The sequence below is a fragment of the Penaeus japonicus genome, unplaced genomic scaffold (genome assembly GCF_977035675.1).
Source record: "Penaeus japonicus unplaced genomic scaffold, GWHDUDI00000001_assembly GWHDUDI00000040, whole genome shotgun sequence".
NCBI lineage: Eukaryota > Metazoa > Arthropoda > Malacostraca > Decapoda > Penaeidae > Penaeus > Penaeus japonicus.
This window is the reverse complement of record NW_028234442.1, coordinates 17540448-17550447: the sequence shown is the minus strand read 5'-3', so window position 1 is coordinate 17550447 and position 10000 is coordinate 17540448. Positions and strand designations below refer to the sequence as shown.

The window sequence follows — 10000 nt, the reverse complement described above, 5'->3', positions numbered from 1 at the left end:
TATATATTTTTATTTATCTTTTTCTTTCTTATTTTATCTATTCATTTATTTAGTTAGTTAGTTATTATTTCCTATATTCATTATTAATTCTTTCACCTTCATTATTTCAGAGCCGGAGATGAATGAAGGGGAAACGACAGAGCCTGTGACGCCCGGTGCACCTGCCTCTCCCGCGAGAGAAAATAAACCAAAGATAGAACTTACACATTCGGAAGAAAGTACACCTTTGCGAAAGTGAGAGTTAAAACTTTCGATCGAGAAGTGTGGGAGAATATCAAGAGAAAGTCGTAGCGAAGGATCGTAAAGATAAAGGTATTGATAACGCCTGAGATAACTCTCTATATCGTCTCTGACTGTTGGTCTCCTTGTGATAAACTGATGTAATCTGCGTGCGTGTGATGGTGAATCAAAATACAACGATGGATGGAAGTTGCCTGGCGAGTGAGCGTGATGATAAACTGCTAGCGGAACGGACCACGGCTTTGTTTTTGTGAGTGTCGTGCGAATATGTGATCTAAGGTGCTTTGGCATAAGGGTTACGCCGCGGCCATTAGTGCCGCTTGAAGACTGAAGATATATAGCAGTCAAGACAAATGACTGTCGACTTTTTATGAATTAGCCACGACACGCTAGTGGCTAATTGATAAAAAGTTTTGATGCCAGGGAATCCTCTCGCTTTTTGAGTGGTGTTTGAGAGCGTCTCCCGAGCGAGGAGTTTGGTTGCCGCCATGGCGCCCGGTCGCGAAAACGGCCGTTCGTGGGTGTGGGTTGCGGTGGCCCTCGGGTGCCTGCTGCCCCCGCGCCCTTGTGCTGGCAGCGTCCACTCGTCCTTCGGGGACAACTCGGGGATGATGACTGGCGAAAACACCAACGTGGACTACGATGCCATGACAGAAACCATCGTCAGGCTGGCCACCGACACCACCACTCTCTCGGCCACGCTGCCTCCTTACCTCGCGCCTGCCGTCACCTCCACCACCTCCTCGCCGCCGCCTCCGTCGCCGCCGCCGCCGCGCTTCTTCGCCACCTCCTCCACCACGCCGGAGCCGCCCCGCATCGACGTCGACCGGCTGGGCAGCGCCACCCGCGTGCTGGTCGAGTGCAGTCCGAACTCCGGCAGCGCCTCCATCACCTCGTCGACGGGCATCACTGCGCCCGTCACCTCGGCGCCAGCTGCGTCCGCGGCAGAGCCCGCTGTGGGGTCCACTCCTCCGCCCGAAGCGCCGCCTGGCGTGGGCGAGGCGGAGGTGGATCTGGGCGCCGTTGAGGTGGGCGAGAAGAGCACCGTGGTCGGAGTCGAGGCACGGAAGTGCAGGCAAGTGGGCGTGGTGGGCGCCCTTCCTGACTGGGCCTCCACCCTCACCATCTCGACCTCGGGCACCCTCTCCCTCGCCCCGGGCTGGTCCGCGTTCGCCACCGAGCTGTGGATGCGGGCGACGGGCGGGCTGGAGCACAAGGGCGACCTTTGCGCCATCATGCCGCCCACGCTCAGATTCCTGGACGCGTCGCGCACTCTGCTGGGAGAGCTCGTCGTCGGGTCGTCGTGCGCCCCCCTGCGGCGCGTGGAGGCCGCCCACTCGTCCCTCACGCGAGTGTCGCTCTGCACGCCCGCGCTCGTCACGCTCCATGTCTCGGGTAACGACGTAGCCGGCGGCCTAGAGTGGGAGGCCTGCGCGGGCGGGGTGGCGGCCGTGGAGCTGCTACAGGCCAACCACAACGAGCTGACGTCGGCCTCGACTTGTGGCTGGCCTGGCCTGCACACCCTCGACGTGCGACACAACCGCCTCGAAAGCCTCGACCTCACGACCTGCCCGCCCAGGAACCTCACTCGCGTCACCGCCGCCCGCAACCTCCTCCAAACGCCGCCCGAACTCACGCCGACCCTCCTGCACGTAGATCTCTCGCGCAACAGCCTGGCGGAGCTGCCGGCGCTCACGTCCGCGCTTCTTGTGAGTATTTCATCGCCACGCCCACGCCCACTGAACTCTCGACGTGCAATCGAAATGTTAACCATAAGTCTTATGAGGAGGCTCTTAATAGCATTAAGAGTCATATATCATGCCATGGCAATAATTTTGATGAATATATATATATGTATACTTTTTTTTAATGAGATCATATAAGACTTCAGTAGCATTAAAGTTTCATACAGAGTCGGTGAAGTGTATAAACAAAGTCTAAAAAAAAAATCTTTCCACTTGATGTTGGCGACAGACGGCCGACTTCTCACACAATGGAATCGTCGAAGTCGGAAAGCACAGGTTCAAGCAAGCACGAAAGCTTCTCCATCTTAAACTGGCACACAATCATCTCACTCAGCTACACGGTGAGTAATTGCTATTGCCTGTGTGTAATTATGATTTATGTGCCTTGTGCGTGTGTATTTAAGCTCTTGTTTAGGAGGCTGACATGTACATGGTTGATATTGCATTATGTTGATGTTATGTTAATACGATAATGATACAGCTCTGTAATTATATAAGGCTCAGAGTTTTTTGGTTGCCCGAAGTATTCTCTTTGGTGGAATTCCAAACCATAACGTCGCTTTGACACCAAAATAGCACACAATACAAAAGACAGGCACCGTGAGCGCGCCACTCGCCCACGCTCACTCACTCACCCACGCCCCTCCCCACAGCGCACGACCTAATCGGCCTTCGGGAACTGCGGATGCTCGATGTCAGCTACAACCGCCTGCGGGAGGTGTCAGCCGGATCCTTCCGCCACCTGCGCCACCTGCAGCGTCTCCACCTGCAGCATAACCACCTGACAACAATCGACGCCCGTGATCTGGCTGCGCTGACGCCTCGCACCCACGCCATTGTGCACCACAACCCGTGGGCGTGCACTTGCTCCCTCCTGAAATCGCTGCAGCAGCTTCAGAACTGCGCCGTGTGCCAGCACCAGGTACGTTTGGCGCTGCGTGATGTCGCGTCTGTGAGTTGGTCTCTGTGCATGTCGGAGAACATGGAGGAAAGCTAGTATTTCGGAGACAGTCGCAAGTGATTGTTGAAATTATTCCACAAATGATTGAATTAACTTTGATTAATTAGATCCAGTTTATTACGGGCGTAGAGTGCCTCATACGCGGAATCTCTTTCAGATCGTGGGCGTGGAATGCAAGGAGCGCGGGGAATGGGTTGCGGCGCGGGCAGTCCTGCGCTCGTGCATGCAGGCCGTGAAGGACGTGACGCAGCGCCTGCAGGACGAGTCTGACGAGGACCTGTCCGAGGAGGACCCTGAGGACGACCCCCTGAGCAGCAGCGGCGACGGCGAGGGCGCGGTAATGGTGGTGCCCGGCCTGGTGGTGCTTCTGGTCGCCGCTGTGGCCGTGGCGCTCGGCTACCGCCTCTACCGCAAGCACCGCCGCAACGTCAGGGCCACGCTAGCGCCGTTCTGCTGCGGCTGCTGCGGCGCCGTGCCCCCCGTGACGACGCTGGGCAACAACAACCACCACAGCCTGCAACACCGCCACCTGCCCAACGCCGACAACGACTCCGACACTGAGACCGAGCTCTGACGCCACTCGGGGGGCGTTGCGTCATCGTGGTCCTAAAATGGCGTCGGTCTATGGGTGTTGCGTCCAGTCATGACGTCATCATAACAGAAAGTGATGAACTTGTCTTTTGGTTCTGTTTTTTTCAATGCAGATTACGTGTACAGCTGTGACGTTTATCGTGTGTTTTTTTGAGAAACTGTTTATACAAGGCTTTATATATTATATGACAATATTGTTTTTACATAGCTGTGGCATTTGTAATGTTTTTATATCCCTATGGCTGTGACAATGGCGGTGTGTCTGTGTGCGTGCGTGTCGGTCAACTGTGAAATCCCTTCGAATGCAGCTGTGATATGGATAAAGTATTCACTAGAAAGCTGTGTTATTGTTGTTATCCCTTGTTCAATTCATATTTCCGTGACTTGCGAATACCCAGCTGTGAGATTTCGTGGGACAGTAAGTGATCAATAGCCCTCGCGAGTGAACACTTGTGTAATGGAAAAATATAGATATTGTGAATAAAGTGAAGAAAAATATATGCATCCATTATGTGACACGAAGCGATCGATCTTGCAATACTCGCGTGCACTGCAATGGGGCCATGAAGTGCCTATGACGTCACTCTGCAGCAGAAGGTAATCGGTCATTGCCTGCAGTTGCTAGGAATGCTTGCAGCTGCTCACTGCATCTTCTTTTTTAAGTCTGCATAAACATTTGAGAGGCTGGGAAATGCTGGTCCCTTTGAGTGGTTAATCTCGTTATCAGTTCCACATCATATATATATTTATAAATTGTGAATGATATGTAAAGAGAAAGATATGAAATAAAGTGGAATAAATGTTGTCTGTGCAATTTGTCATCCCCATTGCTTATGTTGATTTTATAATTGCTCTAAATCTGATAGATTCACTGATACGATCAATGATTTATTTTTGTTTTGATGTTTTTCTTTCGTTTTTTTGTGCATTATACACTTAAACTTTATTTTTGCACTCCAGGTGTAAAATTGATACTTTTGTAGATCAAGTAAATCAACTTCTTGTGTGAGCTATTTCCATTTCGGAAAAAAAGTAGATAAAAAGAAGAAAAAAAAGGATGAAAAAATGTGTGTGTGTATATATATATATATATATATATATAATATATATATATATATATATATTTATATAATGTCTATATATACAACATATATATATACATATATATGTAATTATATATATAATATATATATACATAATATATATATATATATATATATATATATATATATATATATATATATATAATATATATATATATATATATTTATATACATGTGTGTACATATGTATATATGTAATATATATATATAATATATATACATATATATATATATAATATATTTATATGTATATATATATATATATATGTATATGTGTGTGTGTGTGTGTATATACGTATGTATATATATATATATATATATATATATATATATATATATATATATATATATATATATATATATAATATATATACATATATATATATATATATATATATATATATATATATATATATATGTATATATGTATGNATACACACANACACACCATACACACAACACACACACACACAACACAACACACACACACACACATATATATATATATATATATATATATATATATATATATATATAATATATATATATATATATATATATATATATGTATATATATATATATATATATATTATATATATATATTATATATTATATATATATATATTGTATAGAATATATATATATTATATATATATCTATATATATATATATATATATATATATATATATACATATATATGCATGTATGTATACACACACACAGACACAGAGGAATTAGAATATACTTCAGATACTCGCCAAAAAACATCCACACAATAAATAAAGCCATATCAAAAGACACCATAGCCATATAACTTACAAGAACAAAGTGTTACCAAGAACAGTTCCACAAGAAAGAACAATACAGATAACATACATGTTTCTTCGGTGTTCGAGTTATCTTGACTGTTAAGTTCCTTTGTGTTTAGGTTCGTATGGAGTTATGACTTTGAGTGTTATTTGAGTTGTCTTTGATGTTATTATAATGGTTGGTAGTGATGCTTATTTTATTGTTGTTGATTTTGTTATTAGTGTTTATTATTATTATTATCATTATTGTTTTTATTATTACCCCCACCATCCTTATTATTACGATTACTATTACCAATATTATAATAATCAATATTATGATCATTCGTATTATCATTATTATTATCATTGCTAATATCGTTGTAGTATAATTACTGAAAACGGATAAAGTTAGATTAGGTAACAACTGGTCGGTTGTGGAAGCTGGCTCTGGCAATGGGTCCCAAGAACGCTTCAGCATAACATAATCATTTTTGGATACTGACTGGCTAAAATGACATATTATAGCATTAAAACATAAGAAGACTATCATATGCACCAAATAGTTGAACATAGAATCAGCTCTAACCTAGTGAGACCTTTAATTAACTCAGATGATAACCTAGGCCATTATTTAAGTGAACTTTTGGTTTAATTTTGGTTAGTTATCCTTAACATTATCATCTTCGTCATTATTATTATCACCCCCATTATCTTTTCTTGCATTTCCTTTAAGTAACAGGTTAGTTGAAAATGAAATTCTTTCTACAAATCTGAACTTTTCGCATTAAAACAGTTCCTTGCGAAGCTTGAAAACTGTGGTGGTATCCTGTCTTATTAATCACCGGCAAAAAGTCAGGCGAAATTAGCTCCGCCCCCCCCCCCCCTTCTAGCCAATCAGGTCCTTCGGATTCACTCACCCTTCTTGTATCCAGTGAAATATTTGTGTGATTGGTCGCGTAATATTGGGGGCGTGGCTTATTATTAGTGTGATCAGTTGTTTTTAGTATTACTAGAATCGTCATTCACACTTTTATTGTTCGTGTCATAATGATCAATGATATTGCTATTATATTTGTTATATTTGTATTCATCTATTAGTATTAGCATTATCAATGTTGTTATCACTTTTGTTATCGATGTTGTTACTTTCATGATTATTCATGGTATTTTTTTTTTTTTATTGCCATCATTATGATCAGCATCGTCACCATCCTCTGCATATGCCTATATATTTTTAATAACTATTTTTAACATTACCATATTCATGATAATTATCAATCACCATCATCGTTATTATGAGATCGCTCTTCTTTTTCCTTTTATTCATATTTCGTATATGTTTTTTCTCGTTTTGGGCTCGAAAGTTTCGGTATTGGGTAATTATATTCTCTTTTAGGTTTTAACATATTTTGATGTTGTAGTAGTAGTTGTTGTTGTTGTAGAAGTAGTAGAAAAAGTAGTATAGGTTGTAGAAATAGTAGTGGTAGTAGAAGTAATAGTAGTAGAGGTAGTAGTAGAAGTAGAGGTAGTGGTAGTAGTAGTAGTGATAGTAGTAGAAATAATAGTAGTAGCAGAATTAGTAGAAGTAGTAGAGGTAGTAGTAGTAGAAGTTGTAGAGGTAGTAGTAGTAAAGGTAGTGGTAGAAGTAGTAGAGATAGTAGTAGTAGAAGCAGAAGTACAGGTAGTAGTAGCAGAAGTAGTAGTATTAGTAATAGTAGTAAATGTAATAGTAGAAGTAGTAGTAATAGTAATAATAGTAAATGTAGTAGCAGAAGTAGTTGTATTAGTAATAGTAGTAAATGTAATAGTAGAAGTAGTAGTAGTAGTAATAATAGTAAATGTAATAGTAGAAGTAGTAGCAGTAGTGGTGGTAGTAATAGAAGTAATAACAATAACAATAGCGGTATTAGTGCATTTTGATTTTTCATGTGTGCGGCCGTTATTGCCACACTGTAATCGACGCGGTGACTCTCCGCCCCCTTGCGGCGTGAGCGGGAATGACTGATGTAAAATGATAAATAGTTGAAGAAAATGATATAATGACTGGAGACAAAGAAAGTATAATGGAAGAAAAGAAACAATAATTGAAGAAGAGAAGCAAAAACTTTATAAAAGTAAGATAATAATTGAAGAAAAGGAATCGTCGCCAACTCCATTTATTTGCATTGCTACACACACATTTTTCCTAATTCTTCCCTTATTTACATTGACAAAAAAATGTTTTTCTCTACTCGCATTGCTACACACACATTTTTCCTAATTCTTCCTAACTCTGTTTCTGTTTATTTTCCTTTCATTTCATCCCATGAGCAATTATCATGGATCTAACAATTGAATATCAAAACCAAGTAACAAAAACAAACCTAATCTGTTGTAGTGCTTTTGAGGAAAGAGAGGAATTATTTACTGTATTAAGAGACTAATACTTTTACTGAGGTTTTATTTGCCGAGTGGTTGTCGAGTTATCACCCTTGGAATCAGCCAAGTCGTTTTCGTAATTCAAGTTTGTCACGAACCACAAAACAGACAATTAGCTAAAAAATATATATTTTGCGTGTTCAGTACTGAATGGTTATTTTTCATAGTGTTTTGTCCCTTTGCGTTTGCAGTATATTTATCTTAACAATGTGATTTGTAACTTAGATTACTGGTACTTTACTGGGCATTTTATAATTGTAGATATATGTTCTATATATGTTGAGATGTAGATATGATGCCATGTCTTTTTTTACTTCGTCTGTTCTTATCAGTAGACGAATGTGCATTTCGTCTATGCATTGCATTGTTGGCTAGGGACACACACATGCATACATGTGTGTGTGTGTGTGTGTGTGTATAAATTTATACATGTATGCGTATATGTATGTGTGTGTATATATGTATATATATACATATATATACATATATACATATATGCATTTCTATATATATATATATATATATATACATATATATACATATATACATATATGCATTTCTATATATATATATATATATATATATATATATCTAATACACAAATATATGATATCATATTTATATTTTATTACATATTTAATATTGATTATATTTATATATATGATACATAATATATATATTTATATCTATATATATTTATATATTTATTTATATATCGAGAGGAGAGAGGAGGTAGGAGGAGCGGAAGAGAGAGATGAGGAGGGAGGAGGGAGGGGAGGGGGGAGGAGGGAGAGGGGGGAGGAGGGAGGAGGGGGGAGAGGGGGGAGGTGGGAGGAGGCAGGAGGAGAGGGAGAGGGTGAAGGAGGTGGTAGGAGTGGGAGAGAGAGGAGGTGAGGAATGCGGAGAGAGGAGGAGAGAGGGTAGAGGGGGGAAGAGGGAGGGGTGGGAGAGAAGGGGGGGAGAGAGAGAGAGAGAAGTGAGGAGAGGAGAGAGATTGGGAGTCAGGAGAGGAGGAGAGGAGGGAGAGGAGATGAGGGAGGAGCGAGAGGGAAGTAGTCGGGAGGAGAGGGTGGGATGTCGAGGAAGAGAGGAGGGGAGAGGGGAGAGTAGGGGAGGGGAAGGGGGGGGAGGATGGGAGGGAGAGGAGAGAGAGGAGAGAGAGGAGGGAAGAGAGCGAGACAGACATGAGGGGGAGAGAGAGAGATAGATAGAGAAAAAAAAATTATGAGTATGGATGTTGAATGTTTGTATAAAATAATAATGATGATTATGAAAACAATCATAATGAAAAACAAAACTAAAATGCCGAAAATGTAATAACAGATAATAACAATAATGATAAAATTAACAATATGATTAATAATCATATCAATGATGGCAAAATTGATAATCATAGTAATAGTAATATAATGACAATGATGATAAAACGACAATAACTAAAAGCACCAATAGTATTAATAATTCACCCACGTACTCAACACCGAACATTCTCAAGTTTCTGAAAGCAGCCCCTTCCCCTCTATAACTCTGCCAAGGTCTTTTTGTAACCAATTTATTGATTCAAGAATTTTGTCCCCACGTTACGGTAAATCCAACTCTATTGCTAATGACGGATTGGCTAAAAAAAAAAAAAGAGAGAGAGAGAGAGAGAGAGAGAGAGAGAGAGAGAGCGGCCATTTGTAAAGTAGCGAATGGAGCGAGCCCAGTCAGCAGTTTTTTATTACCAATTTTGAGGGTATTTCAAGGCCATATGCACTGGGTTTGTGGACATATTCTTAATTAAGGTTTATTGAAGTACATTTTCGTAGACCATATAGCAGTAATATACAGTACCTCAACAGTTTCACGTTGGAATCTTAACAGACAAACAGATAGATAGATATAAGTGAGGGAATACAAATATTAGAACAGCATCAACACAACCTGTTAACCTGTAAAAACAAAAAACAAAAAACAAAAAAACAAAAAAAACAATATTCATCTCTTTGTTTCCAGTTTCACATTGATAGTTAGTCTTCGTCAGCTCTCGGTACACTGTGTTTAGTAGGAAAGACCTAACCTGCAGTAGCCATTTCTCACCTCGCTATACTGGATCTATAAATTCTAACAGAATAATGATAACAACAACAACAACGACAATAATAATAAT

At 40.8% G+C, this 10000-nt stretch overlaps 1 protein-coding gene across 4 annotated transcripts in view; it reads left to right on the top strand.

The window, feature by feature from the left end:
• The window catches only part of LOC122265011 (uncharacterized), a 19917-nt gene extending 15575 nt beyond the window's left edge, over positions 1–4342 (top strand). For all 4 annotated transcript variants that reach the window (XM_086533989.1, XM_086533988.1, XM_086533992.1 and 1 more), the window contains exons 2-5: positions 111–1949; positions 2215–2326; positions 2639–2907; positions 3104–4342. In XM_086533989.1, the coding sequence (XP_086390115.1) occupies positions 729–1949; positions 2215–2326; positions 2639–2907; positions 3104–3520 (2019 nt within the window). In that variant the 5' untranslated portion in view covers positions 111–728 and the 3' untranslated portion in view covers positions 3521–4342. The remainder of the gene's footprint in view (positions 1–110; positions 1950–2214; positions 2327–2638; positions 2908–3103) is intronic.
• Positions 4343–10000: the final 5658 nt, after the last annotated feature.